Raw genomic sequence first — 23,115 nt, forward strand, 5'->3', positions numbered from 1 at the left:
TAATGTGCTCGTAATGTGTTTTCCATCGAGATCTCCGAAATTGGTGAACTTCTGTCGAAAGAGGTCGAGGTGAAGCACACGCTTGAGCACTTAATTTCGGTAAAAGGACAGTAAATCGCTACGCATCAGCGAGGTGTTATCAACGACCAGGTGTGATTCGGAATGGCAGACTTTAAGCCAGTCACTACTCCAGTGGGTCTAGGTACGTAGCTTTTAAAGAGGGGAGCACCGTAGACTTCAAATTCCCGTACCATGAACTCTTGGGAATAAGTTGAAAGGTTCCTTCAGAAAATCGATTTGACATGTCTGTGCTAGAATACCTGAAATACAAACTAATTGTATTTTTTCACGATAAACACTTACCGTACTTACGTACCACGTAGTGTGTAGGTCATATTTGAGCTTGTACAGGTACTTTGAACAAATACAAGTGCTTGTAAAGGGCCCAGTAAGGAGTAGCCTGCTTTAGAGGTTACGACAACAAATCAATATATTTCGTTTAGCAACTTACCTGAATAATAATTTCTGTTCATCCCATACGGGCTCAACGGAGTAACACAAATTGTCGCAATCTCGCTCTGTTAAAACAGGTAAATAGGAATATTACACCCAAAACACGTATATAAATCATATATATTATATATATGATATAAATCATATATATAAGAGAAGATATAAATACACCTGAAATCTGTCAAGTTGAATTAGGGCCTACCATGCAGTGTTGCCATAATTCTCAGGACCGCTTGTAATTATAGACGGTTAAGACGGTTGTGAATTCGCCTTACGATGAATGTCAAAATGACAATCGTCAAACTACCACCTTGCTTCGCGCACTGTCATTGCAAAATGTGACATTTTAGAGATTAGAGTTTTTTCGATAAAGTACCTCAAAAAATTATGACAGTGGAAGAGGTCTTAACCTGTGCCTCTTCAAAACTTAACTCGCGGCGCGATTTAGTTTCTCTCAAAGAAACACTCAAATTTTACGCCACTGGAATACAGCACACCCCAGGTGATCCAAAATATTTTAGAAATAAAATGGCGACGGTTTTTGTATTCAATTTTGCTGTAGACTTTTTTCGGGGTTTTTTATGGTAAGGGAAATATGATCCGAGGCAGGATCGTGGGGTACTATGATGCAGAGAGACAGCCGCGGTGATTTTTTTAACCATCAGAGCACGTTTTGATTGTACTATTTTGAGTTTAGAAAGGCCATTCGCAAAGCCAGGGCTGCGATGACTATACAGGAAGATTCACGATTTCGACCAAACTTTATGAGTTGGTGTAACTCATAAATATCTCGCTCAAGTTTGTGAATCAGCCAATTCCTCCATATTGGAACAAAATAGCGGACACTTTTGTATAGTCCTAGAGCTGGTAGACATTTTTGGGTAGGTATTTGAGGCACGCTGAAAACTTGTCCATCACTTTTCCAATATTCCCCAAACACAGAAATGCAGACATGGGTGAGGAGTGGCGGGGCTAACACTTTGCCACGGGCCTTCAAAGTTTGAAAAAAATAATGTCATTGATTTGTGAATCAATTTCAGACATACGCTAAAACGCTGCAACAACTATCAAGTATGCGGAGTCGATAAAAAACTTGTCTGAAATTGATTGACAAATTAATGACGCAGGGCAAAGGGACTCCTGATTTGAAGTGTCTACTGGCCGAAATAAATACATGAACACCCAGTGTACTTTGATCACTTTGGACGAAAGTTTCAGGAGAATTGTCTTTATTTCGGCATAAGAAACGATGAAAATTTCAACATGATACAATTACAACTAATTCAGACGACACTAATAATGTGTAGATCATCTACTTCTTTCTTACGCATTCAGATACTCGATTGGGCATACATTCTTTTTTCAAACTTTGAAGGCGCCTGGCAAGGTGTTAGCCCCGCTTCTCCTCAGCCAGGTCTGCATTTCTGTGTTTAGGTATTATTGAGAAGTGCCTCAAATACTTACCAAAATATGTCTACCAGCTCTCCTACTAATATGTTAAATAGTCAAATGGCTGTAACTTTTCGTATTATCACAGACATAGTATATGTTGTCTGTGGTATTATTAAGCAATTTCCTCCAAAAATTGTATGGATTAGCGTAACTCATAAATAAATATCTCGGTCCAGTGAATCAGTCAATTCCGCCATATTGGAACACTTCGCATTATGAAGAGACTTCTACCTAACTTTATGGGTTGGTGTCACTCATAAATGACGGTCAAGTTTGTGAATCTTCCAGACAAAATGGTGGTCACTTCTATATGTTAAATGGCTTTAACTTCTTTTTATAGCCGGAGGGGGGTTAGGTTAGGTTAGTACGGGCCGTTTCTATCGAAGAACATACGGTGCGCACCTCTAGCTGAACATGAGGGAGTCTACATACTTGGAGTTCCGGAAACCTGAGACATGCGCACGGGTTGTCCTTCGATTCGTCTTGTAGAGGTCTGTCGAAAGACGTCCGCACGGGATGCGTGGCAGTCTACTTGGAGCACAGACCATCAACTTATTGGAGTTCGGAAAAGCATCACTGACATATGCACGAGATGTTATTCGATGCGTCTCGTTGAAAGCTATCGAGTGACATGCAGTGCGCATTTCTAGGATGCACGCGAGTCTACTTGGAAATCCGAGAAATAAGTGTCATTCGATTCGTCCCATCGAATGGTCCGCACGTCTATAAGAGAATTCGGATGCTACTTTTCGAACCGCACACGGTACATCTTAGACATGCCGTTAAACAAAACAAATCTACCTACACCTGATCGGCACAGTCGAAAGGAATTTTTACTTTTTCTGAAATGCAAATTCTTAATGAAGCTCTAGACGGCTCATGACATACATGCATATGGCAGGTGCCCTTTTCCCTTAACCTATTTTGAAATGTGAAGTCACGAGATAATGTATCCTCACTGAACTGAACTATAAAGTCTAGTGGCAGGGATACCCGGCTATCAAGCAGGAAGGTTCTGGCGAATGTGTGTTCGTCCCTTATTTCCTTGAAAATAGAAGAAACAGAATAAAATTAATGTGCTTCCGCAAAGCTGCAGTTGATATGGCTTAAGTTGAAATTTACTTTTTGTACTCGGACTAAAGCGTCACTTTTTTATAATTAGGTATGTTAATCATCCAAATCAATGACGTAATTACATTTTATGTTGTTCCAATATACAGGACATTCCATTAAAAAAAAGGTGCAATTTCAGAGTAAACCAGAAGCATCACAGATTGGGTATTTTATCTGTGCCAGAAGTAAATAAACAACATAATATTTGAACGTTATGCACGTAGTCCAAAAGATCTATTTACAATTTTACACTGTTAATAGAACATTTTATTTATGAAATGGCAGGTAAACAGAGGAACCCACAAAATATTAATACGCATTTGTACCGCAAGTTGCCTATCAGCAGTGACGTAATGCAATAAAATTTCATCTCATTTTCTCATTATCTCAAGTAGATTGTTCCGGAGAAAACGACAGACCGGCTGGTAAATCGAAATCTTTTCAACACCCATTGACTCCATTTTTCATTGGGCATCCAGTATCTCTAAGAGCCAAATAAATTGTTTCAATTGTTATTTATATATATTTTGAGCAAATGTATTACTTTAGAATTTAGATGGAATTTATTGTTGTTTATCCGTACTTTATAGTAGGTGAAAAACTGTTTGGTGTTATGATGTTTCTCGTATTTTATTACTATGATTTACTGAAAAGGTAAAAGTAAACTTTGCATGTCCAATGTTTTATTTTGTATTCATTTTTATAAACAAACTCTCCTTGGCCCCACACTTTGGTATAACATTTCTACTTATTACTATTGTTTAAATTTATTTAAACAAGGGTTACCATTGTTTAAATTATTTAAAGAACTTTATTAACTATAAACACAAAAATATTCTCTCCATTGACGAGATCTGATGACATACATTTAACTACAGGTATAAAAACATTATGTAGGTAAGTCAGCTACACGATGTGGTAGGTACCTATTATACTACACAACAAAGGAATATATTATATATTAGTAATTAGTATTGATCAAAACTTAAATATAGTTTTATAGGAACTTATTCATGTTGCATAGAGCAACATTGAAATACAAAATAATAACACAATATTATTCCTACATACCTACTTCAATAAAAACAATAAACAATAACAAAATGAAACTATGTTCTCTATAAATATTAATAATTTACAGTAACTGAACGGTATATCCTAATTTATCTTTCTTTAAAACAATTCCTACTTTATTGGAGGTTTTATTAACATTACTAGCGACGTCGGTCTGTACATATGTCATATCTGAAATAAAACTCATCATTATTTATTGCAGTTAAAATTGACCCAGTCAGTGTATAGGTACCTAATTCTCCCGAGAAGGATAAAAAGTCAAGGTCCTTTCCAAAACGTGATTTGGATCTGACTCAACGTTATGACGGTGTTTTTGTATACCCTTTTCAACTGAAACAAGAACCAAATCAACAATTTTATAGAGCTGATGTGAAAGCGACATTTATACATCAAACGTGAAACAGCTTTACCCATTTTTTTCGCACTTGTTGCCTCTGTCGGTTGATAAAAATCGAATTAACTTTAATAATGTATAGCATTTATTATTAAACAAATATTGATCATAAAAAACTTTGCTCTTTAATTTACACTGATGTTCTAATGATTTTAAAATCATGTTTACAGACGAAACGATTCTGACCGTAGCTTTATTTTGAAAAAATGTTTTAGTTCACAGCATATCCACTAATTAGTATATACCTACTTACCTACCTGTCAAACAGGGCGTTTGTTTTACAACAAACCACACGATTATAACTTATAATGTTGATATATGTAAGGTTTACTCTCCTACCCACAGCTACTCCCACTTTAAAATTATAAAATCTTCTTGACTTTTTCGCTCTGGCACCTGAGTCAAGAAAAATCTTGACGATTAATGTGCGCATGCGCAGGGTGCGAAATACCAACTTTATTTTATTCTTTTCGTTAAGATATTAATTTTTCTATTTCGGTGTCACAATGATGATTTTCTACAACTGTTTTCGGCCGAAAACAGTTGTACAAAGACAGTGATTATAGTCGTTTTTTTTGGTAACTCATCTCTTAAGTTGGCAGTTACTATTTAGTACAAGTAGGTACTTCGTTGGGTACTTCCATGTTTGAACTTCAAAATGTCAGTCTTACTACGCTGCCAACCTAAAACTTAACGGCATAAAAAGTGTTCCCAACATAAAACATGTTAGTTCTAATGTTCCCTATAGTTTCTGATAATGATTTTTTTAATTAAATTAAAGCACCGAAATAGAAAAAATAGTATGAAAAACGCGTGTTACAATGCTTTATTGTAATACTCCTATCTTGTGGACACTCGTGGCTCGTGGCTACGCTTCGCGTCGCCACTCGTGCCACAAGATAGTCGTATTACAATAGGTCGCATTGTAACACTTGTCTTTCAATATACTATTATGGAGATATTTTTGAAGTTTTAACTAAAGATCGTAATTAGCTAGTAAAAGTAAACTCCGCATATTGTAAACGCATCAGGTGTGCGTGATACGCATGCGCAGGCTGCAACCACAGATGTTTCTAGTAAAATAACCCATATAGAATATTGTAAAAAAAAATCAGATGTGCGCATGCGCAAAGTGCGCAATGCCAACTTTCATATAGAATCAATGGGTTATGAAAGTTATGCCAGCTTTCATAAACCGTTGTTAATTTTATTATTACAAAAAAATACCTAACTTGATCTTAAAATCTTCAAAATAATGTTACGTATTTTTACAATTTTTCTCTCATCTACTACTAAGTATTTTATATATTATTAAATTCTGGTATCAGTTTCCAAAAAGTAACACCATATCAACCACTTCTGCTTGAATTTGAAACATTTTCGCAACGCTGATTAAAAACACTGTCGACACTGTACAGTTAATTGTGAGAAATGAATATCTTTTGTTTCATCATGGTACACTTGGGTTCGGAAAATAATCTTTTTTTACAAATTGGCGTTTCGACTTGTTTTTTTCTGACATTTTTTTTGGAATGTGTGGTTTTGTTTATATCAGTGGAAAATATATAGTTTTGACTAGAGATGGGCGATAACTGTTTTCACCTATCGATAAGTATCGGGTACTTACCTATCGATATATTTTACTTATCGATATGCCGATAATTATCGAAATATCGATGGTTATCGATATATCGATACCTATCGATAACTATCGATATATCGATAACTATAGAAATATCGATAAATCGATAACTATCGATAGTTATCGATATATCGATAGTTATCGGCATCTCGATAAGTAAAATATATCGATAGTTATCGATATATGAATACTATCGATATATCGATATGTCGATAGTTATCGATTTATCGATATTTCTATAGTTATCGATATATATCGGTATGTCGATAGTTATCGATATATCGATATGTCGAAGTTATCGCTGGGGATGGGCGATAACTGTTTTCATCTATCGATATAAGTATCGGGTAGGTAATTGCAGAAGTGCATCAAAATTACCGATAATTTTTTTGAAAGCATGTCTAAAAACTGCATGAGTTTACTTTTATATTTTGGCGAAAGATCCCGACAAGACAAGAGGGCTCTTTTAACAAAATATGAAAATAACCGAATGCAGTTCTTGCAACTTTAATGGAGTTACCAATTTACCATATTAACTGTGCAATTATCGCAGGGCTCTTTAGCTTTCTACAATGCAATTACCGCTGTAATTAAGCGACGTATCGATAGTTATCGACAGTGATATAGTTGTCTTATCGAGTTTTATTAATAAAATCCATTTTCCGGTTTATTCTCCTGTAAAGTGACTATTAATAGTTACTCGACGTTTCTTTGCCACCTTTATCAAGAGTTTTTTGTTAGATTTCGTAAATGTCAATCAATTGAAACTGTATATCTAAATTTGAAGTGTTCTTAGCTTTTTCTGTTTTTTTGTGACTGATGGTCCTCTGTAACCATCAATCAGATACCGATACATAGGCCATGATTACACCCTTTGATTGTCTTCTTTATTTTATCTAAAGAGTAGCCATTTTGATGCAACATTTTGTACAAGTTTTTGAAGTGCTTCTTTTTTTGAGCAATCGTCAGTAAGACGAAAAGATCTATTTTCTAAAGATTTTATTACTGCGTTTATTTGGCATGGATGATGATGTGACGTAGTGCTTCTCTTGAGAAAGGGGGCAAAGTTAAGTTTCCGAAACGTCGAGCAACTAAAAATAGTAAATTTACACGAGAGTAAACCCGAAAATGGATTTTATTAATAAAAATAGTGGCGCTCGTTGAAATCTCAACAATAACATAATTTTATCGTACAGTTATCGACATATCGATATATCAATAGTTATCGACATATCGATAGTTATCGACCTATCGATATATCGATAGTTATCGACATATCGATATATCGATAGTTATCGATATATCAATAGTTATCGATATATCGATAGTTATCGATATATCGATAGTTATCGATATATCGATAGTTATCGACATATCGATACATCGATAGTTATCGACATATCGATAGGTATCGATATATCGATACTTATCGATAAGTATCGATATATCGATAGTTATCGATCTATCGATATATCGATTTTTTTAGCTCTACCTATTGATATTCGATATATCGATAACTATCGATACCTATCGATATATCGAAAAAAATTCCCATGCCTAGTTTTGACTACCAAGAGCTCAGGGGGGTGCCATTTGAACTTTTTTGCCATTAATTATTTCCTAGGCTGAAAATGTTATTCCAATGGCATTGAACGCCGCATACATTTAGAGGTATAATAATCTTGCGATTAGGGCATATTGAATTTACAGATTAATTCAAAATCGGCGCAATATAACTAGCTAAAGTAAGCAGAGGCAACAATCGAAAACTATTTCAGAAAAGACCCATTCTTTGTATGTTATACCATAGTAGAAATACACAACGTTCGATGAGATGGTTGTTCTTGCCGATCGCTATATCTGAGCTGCTACACTTTATATGGGTGGGAGTAACTCTTATTTCATTAAATTGTCAAAATAATAGAGACAAAGTAACATTAGGTTAGAAGTGTTGAAGGTTAAGAGAAAGCTGTTTTGTAACAAAAATGTACGTACCTTTACATAGTTGCGATGGAATACTACTTTTATTCTGATTAACTGCCTGAGGAATCTCAAAAGGAATAAATGGCACAATTGGCTGTACATGAAGTGAATATACAGTTTTTGGCAACATTTTTGGAGGTGCTTTGAGCATTTTCAAATTTGCAACACGAATCTTTGGCGCACCAGATGCATTAGACCATCCGTTGGCTGCAGGAGGAGTGTTGATCTCGACTATCTGAACGTCTTCATATTTGGTAGGTATGTATGTGACTGCCCCTTTAGTTTTGTTTTGTTGCAAAACAGGTGACCTCTGGATAAATCTGCGTGCAGGTAGGGAGTTTTTCGATTTTAAAACATTAATAGTGCCACTAAGACTATTACCACACGCAGTTAGAGTGTCTTCGATTACTTTTTGGTTAATGTAGGGAAATGCAAGGATTAAGGTGTTAAGGTTTAGCGAAAAGAAAAGGGCATCTTCACGCATCGTCCACTGTTTTTCCGGTACACTATCCTGAAAAGAAAACATTGTATTTTAAACTTTTTTGAAAACGAACTTGTTTATATAAATAGCGAACAATAAAACGGAAGAACAAACACGAATCAATTCAATTCAACTGGACATTGCCCCGTCGTAACCCTTGCTCAGCATTTATTCGCATGATCCACAGTGTCCAATGTTTCCGAATTTATTAATTTTGTTAGTGATTTTTACAGTCATAAAATAAACCAATAGTTTTTTGTGAGACAGTTGCTTTGCTTTTTATTATATCAGAGCAACGAAATTTCGTAAAATACCTATACCTAAGTAATGAATATATGTCAAAAAAATTCAGAATTCTAAGACAATTTTCCTAAAAGTAATTAAAAGCCTGGCAGCCGATCTCTCTCATTACCGACCTCTTTTATTGCATGTTGAGAACCGGAGGTCGCATTAGGTTCAAAGGATGTCGCCCGCGACATCTTGGTTAGCGTTGAGTTGTTAGCGGAGACTCGCCCCTGGCGGGACTTGTTTTAATTAAAAAAATAAACTCACCGCTAAAAAAATGTGCCAAATTCTTGGCAGAACAGCTTTCTAGCTCAAAGCAAAAAATCACGCTTTTTGAAGAGTGTCTTTATTAAATAAGTGCATAGGGAAAAAACGTTTCCCACGAAAGTTTATTTGCCGATGTAGAATAAGAATATTCAATAAAAGCTATAGGTTTCTACTTGAAAAATTAGTTGCCTTACACTTGAACCTTAAGGGACCGTTATGTGAAAATGTGCATGGCATCATTAAATGGGCCACTCCATATGAAAAATATTTTAGATAAACCATTTTTGATATCCCCGCTAGTTTCCAATAATCGACTGCCTCAAGATACACGCGACACACTGTATACAAATTAATTAAGAGACATTCAAATACAACATTACGGAACTGTTACACGCAACTCACAAAAGAAATAACCGCTACACCCCAATTCACCCTAATGAATCATCCCTTGAAACTGATATCGTTCTTGTTTCAAAACTATCATATATAACCAGCTAGGTACTTATTTTTGTTCTGTTCCAAATTCCATTGTTATACTCGGAGAAAAACGAACTTTACTCTTTATTAAATTAATCATTTTTTTTTGTTATTACTCATTCCTTTGGCATACATGTAGCGCACATAGGAGGCGTCAACGAGGTAAAAATAAAATACACACATAAAATATAAAAAGAAAATTCTAATTAGTTCGCGATAGTTGATAATTTTTTATAGTTCTCTCAAGCCGGGCCTCACGTTGTTGCGATTTAACGCCCTTGTTTTACTTCTTTTGTGTTTATTACTAATAATTCGTTTAATATCTACAGTCAAACAATTTTCTCCCGGTTAATATTCCGATTTGAATGGGTAACCACCCGAAAACTTCGCTCGTGAATAAAAAATGTCGGTTATTATTTGAAAAAACAGTTGTATGACGTCACGGCGCTAAAGACTCATATATGAATTTAAAATTTTTTTCTACTCCTATACTTTAATTGATATATTAAACATTTGCTACCTGTACTTAAGTGATAGTCATTTCGATACAGATTTTCATTAAGATACAAGTTTACAACCAATAGAAATGCAGAATCACGGGAGCAGGACGCATAATATGAAAATCAAAGTGCCAGAACAATGACAAATCTAAAATTTACTAGTTTTGACAACTGCTGGGCATACCGAATTGGTGGTTCGTTCTCATAATTATGAATTAATCATACGATTCCAATCGGCGGTTATCTTGAATAAATTATTGGGTAAATCGGTTAAGAAGAATCGTTGGAAAATATTTTCAAGTTCCGCCCACTATAAAATAAAGGCAATAAAAAAAGTTCTAAAAATGACCACCAGAGGGCGTAACTTCCATCTTAAATTTTACAAATGCATTTTCTTTAAATTTCGCATAATAAACTAAATATTCTTTATTTACATTTTTAAAGAGAACCAGTTTACCTACCATTTTCGTAAAAACAAAAACTCAGTTAGTTCAAAAACAAAGATGGTGTGGGGCGTTCAATTGCATTCCTTGGGCAACAAGATATAGTTAATTTAGTTGAATATTATATTCTATAATAGATATAGTTAATTTAGTTGAATCCTTCTCCGCCAGGGGGCTAGTTTTGACACTATGGCCCAAAATCCTAAAAAATAAAAAAAAAACAAATGGATATCTTTCATTCTTTATGAAAAAGTAACCAAATAACATCCAAAAAGGCCAGTGAAAACCGTTTTTCAAAATCTCGTTCCTAACCTCAAATAGGTATTGGGGTTAAGAAGTTAAAGCAGGTTATTGCAAAAACAATTGAACGCCCGCCCCACACCATCTTTGTTTTTCATTTGTTGTCATTTGTTGATCATTTTTAGTACTTGGAAATATTTTCCAGCGATTCTTCATGACCGATTTACCCAATAATTTTTTTACCCCTATGTCATATGACAAACGGTTCTCGAGATATGGCCGAGGAACAGTCTTATTGGGTCACCCGGTACATTCGCAAAATTTTAACGAAATCATAGTAACGGGTTTCCTGACAAAAAATATTTTAGTTTTTTTAACTTGACATTTTCTCACCTTTTTTTTGTAATAAACCCTGGCACAATTCAGTAGAAATAAGACCTTTAGAATAACTTAATAAACATTTTAGGTTGCTACTGAACACGATCCGCTCCGCAAAATTGCGAACGTACGTTTACGCATTGTACCTACTAATGTAAAACGGATTTACCCAAAAAACGGTGATCGCAATAACACCTAGTTCGAGCTAAGAAGCTCTCCTCTTATATTTTTAACTGTAAGGTTTACAAATTGGGAATCGAGAAGTTTCATCTATATATTTAGGGACCCTTTTGCATTAAAACTAAGTAAAAAGAAAGCAACGTGCAAACTTGTCAAGCAAACACTCATCCTAAATAGTTACCGCGCACTAAGCTGCTGGATTTCGGAGAATTTAATATTTTTCCAATTATTGTAGGTTAAACAAAGAAAAAATCTATTAGAAATAATTTAATAAAAAATGTGGGTTACCATTTGAAAGAAAAAATTTACTAGTTTTTTAAGTTTTTTGTGACAAAACCTGACATAATTTTTGTAGGTTATTTTTGAAAAATAAAAAGTTCGATGACTTCAATAGAATGTAGAATTGTTCTTCAATAAATCATTCAATAAATTTTCAAATAATATCCTATATTTTTAAAACTCGATAACCCAGAAACGAATGAATTTATGGTACATTCTTCTTATAAATTTCGCATAAAATGAAGAGAAGAGTTAATTATCGAGGAGTGGTTATTATCGTATCCCAGGTCAGCAATCCATCAAATGTTTGGGTAAAAAAAAATATGCATGTAATAGTATATCCATGGATCCCTCCAGTCCCTCCCCTTCCGCTAATATAATACATATAGTTTTTGTTTGTATAGATGTAATTCATTTTTTCTTTAAAGTTTTGTTAATATAACGGAGACCACTTTAATTTCTTAATTTCAAGGTGCAGACAAGCGTTTGCTTACGCATCTTGGGCATGATGTAATTCACTCATATGTCAATATTTATGTCCTTTTCAATATATTTCAATCGAATAATATACAAGGTCTTCTATTACAAAAATGCAATTGTGGTGTCCTGCGCCTTTGTGACTAACCCTGTGTAATTAAAATTACTGCCTAGGTAATAGACATTCAAGAACCGCAAAACTTTTGTATACCTAACACTTTTCCGATAGGTATTTTCCCCGATAATCGACCGTTTCTAGATTGATCAGCGACGCTGTACCTATGAATACTTAATATTTTCTGTAAAACCAAAAATGTAGATATACATCTGTAGTCATTATTGGGTTGGGAGTTTGTATTTCAGCGCATTTGACGAGCTCTTTTGCATTGATTAATTTAATGAATCAAAACTCTGAACAAAAAAAAGATCACTTTTGGTGCAATGGAGGGCTGCGTAGAATTGGACCCACCAATTTATGACTTAATTGCCAGAAAGTTATATAGATTTGTCAATAACTTTATGGCTTATGGGGGACGTCCAAAACATCAATTACAATTGCATCTTTTTAAATGTGGGGATAACTTCACATACACAGTTTTCCACTCTTTATTTGGCCGCCATCTCCGATCCTGGAAAATAAACCCCTTATCCTAATCGAGGAAATATACCAAGTTCTTGTCACTTCACAAATGAGTCAATCATATTGAAAAGCTATAAGTGTGCTATTTTGCCCGCCTAAAATTCGTTTGAATTAAAATATAAAATATTGCCCATATTTTTAACAAAATCCAACACAAAATTAAGTGCACCCCGAATCTCAACAGCACATTAGATATCATTTTGGTACCACGTTCCGTACCATCATTTCGAAAGGACTAAAAAAAGTTTACAACGATAAGATTACTGTATAGTGTAGGTATATCCTCAGGACATTCTGATTTTCTGAGCGTACATCAAAATCGATAAACAGTAGTAAACAGCTTACCAAATTGAATTTGTCTTCAGTGCGTGGGGTTAGCCACCACTTCTGGCGAGATTTATAACCCACAGGTGGTGTACTTTTCCACGGTGACGGTAATGGCGGATTGCGGACGACTTTTTTGCAATAGTACATCTCTAATAATTTCTAAACAACACACTCTAATTCTCCTTGATGTAGACGACAGGCCAGTTGTGCCTTGATAAACAGCCGACAGGTTATGCGAAGGTATATTTTGGTATCGATATCGAAAAAAAGTCACTTAAATAATAATCAACAAGGACAAAGATTTACAGTCCACACATGGTTCACTTTGGAATGGTTAGAAATACTCTTATCAGTTATACTTTTGCGCACGTGTTCAACAATACTGGCTAACAGATTTGTCTTTATTAAAATATATTAGGGTATCCAATTCAGCAAAACAGGTGGCGGTTTGTAAAAGTACCTACTCTTGGCGGTAAAAATACCTAAAAACAAATTGCGCTGCAGTGATATACTGCTAAATCCTAAATATGCTACGTACTTCCCCAAGTACTTCCATTAAAATGTTCACATTTCCGTTTTGTTCAGTGTCATAGTGATCTAATGACAAATATCAAATATCTGCATCGGGTTCTTATAGTTATTTCGTAACTCAATCAAATGAAGATAACAATTTGGCTGCGCCAGCTATCCCGAAACTTATTTATCTAAACAAGAACCGCATCAGCTTTTTTAACAATACCTATCACATTCAAACAATGTGATGTAGGTATCCTTTTCTAAGCAAAGTCGGCATTTTTTACATTACCGAATCGCGTATATTTCCGCTCCTATTCGCAACGTATTATGGCGTCATTTAAGTTTTAATCAGATTTTGTGTACACATTTTGACTACATTGGTCAATATTGAATCCTTATCTCAAAAACTATCGACTTAGCGTAGGACGCTCTGGGAGTCACCTGTCACCCAGTTTGATAGACAAAGAAGCAGTTTTTGTTTTTTAATTTGTTTATTTATTTATGTAATAACTATAAAACCTGCTGCAATCGGGTTTTCCATATTGTTTTGTTTTCAAAATAAGTGACCAAATACGGATTTTCAAAAAGATCCGATCAATGTTACTTAGGGACACGAGTAATAACATGAATAAGTAATCAATGGTAATAACAAATTGATAATTTTTGAGATTAGATCTTTATATTATTCCATAAAAAACTATAACATTTGAAAATGAAAGTTCTGAACGAACTGTACCTTATAGAAATTTCAATTCTAAACAAAGTCATTTTTTCCCCCAGCAGAGCAATGGCAATAGTTAACGAGATAATTGAAGTCAAATGCTTAAAGAAACGACATTTTCCCATTTTTTCTTCGGTTTTTGTTTATAACATATGTTCCGGGGATTTCCGGCCAGGAGGACTATGATTTTTGTATTCAGCGATTTTTAAATAGGATACGCTTGGTTTCATTGAGTGAAGTGACAGTATCCAGTTGGAGTACTTTTGAAGCTAATTTGAGTGGACTATAAGTGGGAATTTCAAGGTTGTATCCTGGAGGTTTTTCTTTCATAATCTATTTAGCTCTCGGTAAAACCAAATACTTGGAGGAGGATCGTCTTTGGTAAAAGCATTGAATTTAAAAGTTAAAACTATATAAAGTTACTTAAGAGATCCTACACACACTTCGGAACAAAAATCTAAAGCGTAGTTACACGCTACGATCTTGGCTACGACCAATCGTAGCGATGTTCGAAACCGGAATTTCCGAAATTGGAGAAGGTACAATGGAAACGAAAATGAAAATGGTGTACATTGACTTCAGAACTAGTTACATTAGTTCATTTTCGAACCGCTAATTTTTCGCAGAGGGTCAATAAATTCCAGTCTTTAATTACAGGCGGACATTAGTCACGACCAAGGTTAGTGTACCAACCTTGAGTCACGACGACTCGTTTATTCTAGGAGCAAATCTCGTATCGATGAAGTTTGATTGTAGCTATTAGCCCATCCGCTTAGGAGAATAGCCCAGTCAATTTAGACCAAAAATGGGCAATCAGAGGAACTAAAAATACTAGTTCTAATTTTTTCAGAAATGTGTAGGAAGAGGTTCCCTGAACAAGAAAAAATAAAGTCCCTCCAAATTCCGATGCCGCTGGGGGAAGGGGGGGCTTTAAACGACCCATTTTCGCTTTTAATTCGAAAATGGTGCGTTACAGTGAAACAGTTTTTCAGTACAAAATGAAAGCTTATTAAATTTGCTACAAGTTTGGTTATATACATTTTTTCGAAAACTGAACCGTTTTATGGTATTAATGTCCTCGTACCCATCGAATACAACTGCACAATTGGAAGAATAGTGATTTATTATATAGGTATGAAGCATACTGCTCACAGATGAAAGAGAAAGTGGTCCCAACATTCCACTTGACTCTGTGAAGGAGAAGGCCACCGTCCACTACAGTGTAAATCGTTTTGAGGTGCACTGCATCCATGCACACAGGGAAAGCCTCATAGAGAGCACATTTCTTCGTTTTCCTGAAGCATCCTTCGTGGAATAGAGTCACGGGGTATGGAGATAACTCCTACTTCAACAGGTTCGAACTATAGGGATGTTAATGCTGTACAGGTTTTATTGTGACGATTTTCCCCTAAAATGACCGGGAGAGGATTTAGAAGCCAAAAATATACGAAAAACGTAAGTGAAAAACAATTTTGTTTAGAAATTACCACCTTTCCGGAGCCGGTAGCACGAAAACGGTTCAGTTTTTCGTAAAGATGTATAATACCAAACTTGTAGCAGTTTTAATAAGCTTTCATTTTGTACTGAAGAACTTTTTCACTGTAACGCACCATTTTTGAGTTAAAAGCGAAAAACTGAAAAATGGGTCGTTTAAAGCCCCCTCCTTCCCCCAGCGGCACCGGAATTTGGAGGGACTTTATTTTTTGTTGTTCAGGGAACCTCTCCCTACACATTTCTGAAAAATTTGGAACTAGTATTTTTAGTTCCTCTGATTTTCCTATTTTGACTGGACTAGAAGAGTGTGTGAGAATTAAATAGTTACTTTGTTAGCGACCTTCAACTGAAAATATGGATCCTCATGGCGGATGAATTGCATTTCAAAAAGAATAACGTTCACTTCGACTTCGCGACTATAGTTTCGGGTGGGACCATTCTGCAGTCTGCGCATGCGCGCATTTGTTTTTTACTATGTACATGTGCGATGTGTTTGCCTTTGCTAATGCCATTTGTGGTTTTCTGTTTTTACTGCATGTGATATGTTTTTCTTTACTAGAAGCATCTATGGTTAACATTTCAAAGAAATATCTTCATAAATAACGAAGTTGGCATTGACTGCGCATGTGCACATCTAAAGTTTGTAACATCAGATATGTTTTCCTTTAACAGAAGCATGAGTGATTAAAATTTCAAAAAAATATCTCGATAAATAAGAGAGTCGATATTGCACATCCTGCGCATGCGCACTTTAATTTCATGTTTACAATATGCGATACGTTCGCTTTTACTAAAAGCAGTTTTGGTTAAAATTTCAAAGAAATGTTTCCATGAATAAGAAAGTTGAAGTTGCGCAGTTTGCGCATGCGCCGTTTAATCGTCAAGATTTTGCTTGGCTCAGGTGCCAGAGGTATACGCTACCGAATGCAAAAAGAACGAACTTAATATCTTGAAAACTGTAGGACTAGTTAATATGTCTCGGACAGACGGACGAACACAGAAAGTGGCTGCAATAGCTTCGTTGGAAAATGCGCTAAACAGTCATAGAACATGAGTTCTCACCTTTATTTTTCACGGCGAGACGAAAATCCATTACCATCAAGATTACCATGCTTCTCTACTGAAAACCTGCACTCCTACGCAATTTTTTAAGAAACTCTTTCTGAAAGATCATACAATTCGCTTTTGGATTTTTTAAAACAATGTTACAAATCGTTTTTAATGGAACGAGTATGTTTACTTATACCTTTTTAATGGGGTATTTTCTCTTTCTAAAAGGTCAAGATTTGCGTGCGTCTCCAAGAAAATTGTGAAAAACGCAGTCATTTATCAAGACGCCCATTTTAGCAGAGTGTGTACCAGTCAGACTTTGAGTACCTATTTATGTTAAAATAGCGTCCACTATAATAGATTTTTGAAAGGAAAATATTCATTTCTATAATTAATTTCACCTTCTGCGATTTTCTGTTCTTAAGTTCCTAGACTATAAGTTATGGCTTTATAAAGTACTTGTATACCAAGTTTGAAATCAGTGTTGATGGGCTAGTTTCGGGGGAGAGGAAACACCATACGGATATATAAACTCATAATACATCATACTCATACATCTATTTTTAATTTGTTTATTAATGAATTACGCAAAATCGAGAACTCTTAATCAGACCGTTGGGGATTTGAAAGCTTACCTTCAACCTTTTCTCAAGATTTATAATGACGAACGTCGGAAATATTATGACATTGAACTCTAAAAACAAAATTGCGCGTACGTACATTACCTACCTTAACCTAAATAAATAAATTTAGTAGATATTCACAAAAATAGTTTCCATTTTTAGCGCATTTTATAAGAATTAAAAAATGTGGTACTGTTTGCGTTTTGCCCGTCCGGACCCACTTCTTCGGTTTTGAGATACTTTTAGAATGGTCTTAAAATCCTGGAATTTTGCGTAGCCACACGGAGGTATCCCTATCCATTTATAATAAAATCCCATAACGTAACAACGAACATGTTACGATACGGCCATAATTTTTAGCGCATTTTTCAAGAATGAAAAAAAATGTGCTATTGTTTGCGTTTTGTCCGTCCGTCCGTCCGGACCCACTTCTGCCGTTTCGAACTGCTTCTAGGGGAATGGTCCTAGAGTCTTGGAATTTTGCAGTAGGTAGCCTATACCTTGAAGGTGTGACAAACGGCCATCAAGTTTCGCCCCCCCCCCCGAGATGCTTTTTGAAAGTAAAACGTGCATAACTTTTACATACGACAACCAATTGGTCTCAGATTTTGCATACGCATGCCTTTACTGGTGCCAGGGGGGAGGGTAAACGAATGTTCTACTCTGTAATATAAGGTAAACGTGACAACGTTGCACGGGTCTCGTACACCGGAACCGGAAAGACAGTCACGACGACAGAAGTCACGTGGATGTACGCGACAAGAGGTAGGTGCAAATTAATCAGTATATAACATGGTGACAGCGATAAGATTAAACGGAAATTGCCGCCCTGTTAGCGATTCGTGTAGAGAAGAAGAAGTGATTTAGATTTTAGTGCTGTGAAGTGCATAATCTCGCGGTTCGGCGATATATACCGACCGTTGTAGTTGTCAAATTGAGTAAGTGTCAACCGTTCAAAAAAAAAAAAAGGAAAACCCCCCTAACTTTATAATGGATGAGGGCCCTGAATTGGATTACAAAACTCAATTGCTTGAGCAGCAAAGACTAATCACGCAATTATTGCAATTGCAATTACGGAACAATAACGCGAGTGACGCGACCGCCAATATATCGCAACATTCGTCATTATCGGTGCCGGTACCGCCGCCATCTGAATTTACGTTTCAAGCTGAAGATTGGAGCGAATGGAAAACGCGAATTTTACGATTCAAACGTATTGCATTGGCGAACTATAGTAGTGAACAGCAAGTGGACTACCTTGTGGGATATGTGGGTGGTAAAGCTGAGAACATTTTGAAATCTTTTCATTTGAGCAACGAGGAACTCAAAGATTTTGAAATTGTCTTTAGCAAATTCGACAATTATTTCGTGTTAAAGAAAAACTTAGTGTACGAACGTGTACGGTTTTTACAACGCGCGCAGAATAACAAAGAATCATGTGATATTTTCATCACAGATTTGACCAATTTAGCACAAACCTGTGAATGGGGTACAATGGAAGCTGAGATGATAAAGCTTCGCATAATTGCTGGACTAGCTGATAACCGACTGTCAGTTCAATTACAAGCCAAGCCGGACGATTCTTTGGAAGAAATCATCAGGAAAATAAGGTTAGCCGAATCATTGAAAAAACAACAGACCGTCATACGAGCAAGTGGCCCAAACCCCGAGACTAGTACATCCGAGCAAATTGATGCAGAGGTAAACTACGTCCACAGGGGTACTAAACCGAAAAATACTCAGCAGAAATACAACAGTAATGCTACAAGAAACTTAGGTAGTGGGAAAACGTTTCAGAAAAACAGAGACAACCCACAACCACAAGAGGAGAAGGAGTGCCGAAAATGTGGATTAAGCCCCCGGCACGCATTTACAGATTGCCCTGCGAGAAACGACTTCTGCAGATCATGTAACAGGAATGGCCATTGGGCAGCAAAATGTCCGTCCCGCAATATGCAGCATCAAACCAACTCAAAAAGTAGATACGAAGCTAAAAAGGTTGCCGCAGTAGAGGTAAAGAACAACTCTGGGGTAAGTGAAGGCGATTTATTCTTTTTGGGATCGATACAAACTCAATGCTGTGAACCCTGGCAAGCTATAGTTAATGTCAGTGGAGTGCCTATAAATTTTAAAATTGATACGGGAGCAGATGTTACAGTATTAAAAGCGGAGTTATTGCCCAAATTTAAACATACACAATTAGACTCTCCCCAGAGACCCTTGTTGTCCGCTTCGGGTGACAAAATTAATGTCAAAGGTACATTTGAAGTAAATATGTTCTATAAAGACAGAATCCACAGCACTGAGGTTTATGTTGTTGAGAACCTACACGCTAACTTGTTAAGTCGCGATGCCATAGAAGCATTGGGGATGCTATCATGGGCAAGCTCGATAACCATTCAAGATAATTTCCCTCAACTGTTCCAAGGAATAGGTGACCTTGGAAAACAGTATACAATTGAGTTGAAACAGGATTCTAAACCATTTTCAATCGCTACCCCGCGAAGAGTAGCGATCCATTTACGCGACGCGGTCAAAGAGAATTTGGAAGCGTTAGAAAAACAGAATATCATCTTTAAGGTCTCTCAACCCACCCGGTGGTGTGCGCCTATGGTGGCCGTTCCGAAAAAGGACGGTAAAGTTCGTATATGTGTGGACTATTCCATGCTAAATAAATGTGTTCTTACGGAAAAGCTCGTTTTACCTGATATAAGTGAAGCATTAGCACAAATAGGTCCCAATGCAAATTTTTTCTCAAAAATAGACGCCACTGCAGGATTTTATCATGTTTCGTTAGATCCAAAATCTCAACTCCTAACAACTTTTATAAGCCCCTTCGGTCGTTGGGCGTTCAAAAAGTTACCCATGGGTATCACGTCCGCCCCAGAGAGGTTTCAAAGAGAGATGTGGGAAGCCCTAGAAGGTCTCGACGGTATAATCAACGTAGCCGACGATACGCTTGTATTCGGCAGTACGCGAGAAGAACATGATCGTAGACTTCAACTCGTATTGCAACGGTGTTCGGAGAAAGGTATAAAACTCAACAAGGACAAATGTATTTTCGGAGTTAAGTCACTTACCTTTCTTGGTTTTATAATATCAAACAAGGGTGTAGGAATAGATCCTCAAAAGGTCAAGGCTATTTTAAAAATGCCCGCTCCTCGGGATGTTAGTGGAGTTCGTCAACTCATCGGGTGCTTGCAAGTGCACACCAAATTTTTACCCGGGTTAGCGGATATGGCAAGACCAATACTCCAACTCTTGAGTACAAAAAATGAGTTTGTGTGGGAAAGCGCCCAACAAACCGCATTTGATCAAATCAAACGGGCTCTGACAAACGCTCCGATACTAGCGCATTTCGCGCCGGGACGTCCGACGCGGGTAGCGGCTGATGCAAGTTCCTATGGCTTAGGCGCTACATTAGAGCAGCAACATACAGATGGCACGTGGAGAACAGTCTACTACGCTTCGCGAACGATGTCGGAGACTGAAAAACGCTATGTTCAATTAGAACGTGAGGCTTTAGCTTCCACGTGGGCATGCGAGAAGTTCAGTCAGTTCTTGATAGGTACAGAATTTATATTGCTAACCGATCACAAACCATTGGTTGTTCTTCTTGGAAGTAAGCCTATATCTGATCTGTCCGCTAGGATCCAGCGTTTCAGGATGCGATTATTGCAATTCAAATATACCATACAATATATTCCGGGAAAACAAATGATTATTCCCGATTTGTTGTCTAGGGCACCAATTGCATCATCTGACCCTGAAAAAAACGCATTACTAATCGATGCTGTGGAAGATTTCTATGAGCACATCTGCACTTCAATTCCTATATCGGACACAAACCTACAGAAAATTAGGTCAGCACAGGTTTCGGATCCCCAAACTCTGAGGTTACGACACTACATAGAAAATGAGTGGCCAAGTAATAAACTTCTTCCCCTTGAGGACAGAATTTTCTTCCAATACCGAGGAGATATGTCACTGTTGGACGAAATTGTCTGTTTGGGAACTCGAATATATGTACCGCCAAAATTGCGACCAGATATGCTGAACAGAATACACGAGGGACACCTTGGAATCATAAAATGTCGTGCACGAGCCAAGGAAACAATCTGGTGGCCCGGTATTGCTAAACACATCGATGATAAGGTAACTGGTTGCGAGAAGTGTATCGAACACAGAATAACACCAACAGAGCCGCTTATGGCCTCACAAGTGCCCGAATACTCCTGGCAAATCATAGCTTTGGATTTGTTCGAGGCTAACAAGAAACATTATCTGGTTGTAGTAGATTACTTCTCCAGATACAAAGAGGTAGCAAGTTTACAAACATCTACTGCCTCAGAAGTCATTGCAAAGCTTAGTACTTTCTTAGCAAGGTGGGGAATACCAGAAAAGATTCGTTCAGACAACGGACCTTGTTTTAACAACCAACTTTTTAAGAATTTCTCCCAAAGGTTCGGATTTAAGCATGTTACAAGTAGCCCCTTGTATCCCCAATCCAACGGTCAAGCAGAATCGGCCGTTAAAATTGCGAAGAAAATTATTTTAAAATCAAATGACCCAAATTTAGGATTGTTAAGCTACAGGACTACCAAACTTCAGTGTGGATTTTCCCCTTCAGAGCTAATAATGGGCAGAACACCCCGTACTACCTTACCAACAAATAAAATGAATCTAATTCCTAAATGGGACTATTTACCGGATTATATTAGGCGTAGAAAAATTGAGATTCAGGTATACACTGATAATTTTAACAACCACCACAGAACCAAAGTAGTTCAAAATTTAAATGTTAACGATAGAGTTTGGATTACAAAATGCGGTGTGGTGGTCAATGAAGGACCTGAACCAAGATCATACGTTGTAATAGCTGATAACAAGCACTATCGACGAAATAGATCTCACCTAATAAAGGCAAATGATACAGCAAATGATACATTAAACCGCTACCCTTACGAATTGTTTGAATGGCCGGAAGAATTGGAAGACCGGACGTCAACGCAGGAAGATCTAAAACGGGGAGGAAGAGCGGAAGAGAGAAGTCTGACGGAAGAGACTGAACAGCGTCCACTGGTAGGAAATGATTATGTCCAGTCAAACGAAGACAATGGTGTAACTCGAGGTGTTATTCCAGCAGAGCAACAGTTTTACACAACCAGATCGGGTCGCGTGGTAAGGCCACCGAGGTCTCGTTGTGAGTGTGGAAACCTTGCTTGTAGTCATTAGTGCCATAAACCCGTAGTTATAAAGACAAGACTATAGTATTAAGTTGACAATTATAAAAAGGGGGGATGTAATATAAGGTAAACGTAACAACGTTGCACGGGTCTCGTACACCGGAACCGGAAAGACAGTCACGACGACAGAAGTCACGTGGATGTACGCGACAAGAGGTAGGTGCAAATTAATCAGTATATAACATACTCTTCATGGTATTCTAATGAAAGGTCTCATCGAAATAAATTAGTTTGTACAAACTATAACTTTCCCGTGCGACTCTTTTTCGAGATCAGTGAGCGACGAGGCCTGAGGGGTGGAGGGGGGGGGGGAGTTAATA

General features: G+C 36.8%; 2 protein-coding genes across 3 annotated transcripts; one reads left to right on the top strand and one right to left on the bottom strand.

Annotated features, from left to right (window-relative positions):
• Window positions 1-3,757: 3,757 nt before the first annotated feature.
• Window positions 3,758-13,472, bottom strand: LOC116164816. 2 transcript variants are annotated; one of them, XM_031479038.1, is made up of 4 exons: window positions 13,164-13,470; window positions 8,184-8,682; window positions 4,385-4,482; window positions 3,758-4,323 (listed from the first exon to the last, which is right to left on the bottom strand). In XM_031479038.1, exons 1-3 carry the CDS (start codon window positions 13,290-13,292, stop codon window positions 4,385-4,387), a joined length of 726 nt encoding a protein of 241 aa, XP_031334898.1. In that variant the 5' UTR covers window positions 13,293-13,470; the 3' UTR covers window positions 3,758-4,323. The 2 variants fall into 2 exon arrangements, with proteins under 2 accessions (XP_031334898.1, XP_031334897.1); XM_031479037.1 differs by lacking the exon at window positions 4,385-4,482 and having other exon boundaries at window positions 13,164-13,472.
• A 5,067-nt stretch (window positions 13,473-18,539) lies between these two features.
• On the top strand, window positions 18,540-22,784 carry LOC116164007 (uncharacterized protein K02A2.6-like). The gene has a single exon (XM_031478134.1). The coding sequence runs from the start codon at window positions 18,540-18,542 to the stop codon at window positions 22,782-22,784; it is 4,245 nt and encodes a 1,414-aa protein (XP_031333994.1).
• Window positions 22,785-23,115: the final 331 nt, after the last annotated feature.

This window comes from Photinus pyralis, unplaced genomic scaffold, assembly GCF_008802855.1.
Source record: "Photinus pyralis isolate 1611_PpyrPB1 unplaced genomic scaffold, Ppyr1.3 Ppyr1.4_LG2, whole genome shotgun sequence".
Classification (NCBI taxonomy): domain Eukaryota; kingdom Metazoa; phylum Arthropoda; class Insecta; order Coleoptera; family Lampyridae; genus Photinus; species Photinus pyralis.

What these genes read in the sequence shown, in the direction of transcription:
- LOC116164816 (XM_031479037.1), bottom strand. Translation starts at nt 13,292, where the DNA reads ATGTACTATTGCAAAAAAGTCGTCCGCAATCCGCCATTACCGTCACCG. An exon ending in CTGAAGACAAATTCAATTTG is followed by an intron (nt 8,683 to 13,163) that starts GTAAGCTGTTTA and finishes TTTTCTTTTCAG; the next exon opens with GATAGTGTACCGGAAAAACA. An exon ending in TCCATCGCAACTATGTAAAG is followed by an intron (nt 4,324 to 8,183) that starts GTACGTACATTT and finishes GTTTTATTTCAG; the next exon opens with ATATGACATATGTACAGACC.
- LOC116164007 (XM_031478134.1), top strand. Translation starts at nt 18,540, where the DNA reads ATGGATGAGGGCCCTGAATTGGATTACAAAACTCAATTGCTTGAGCAG.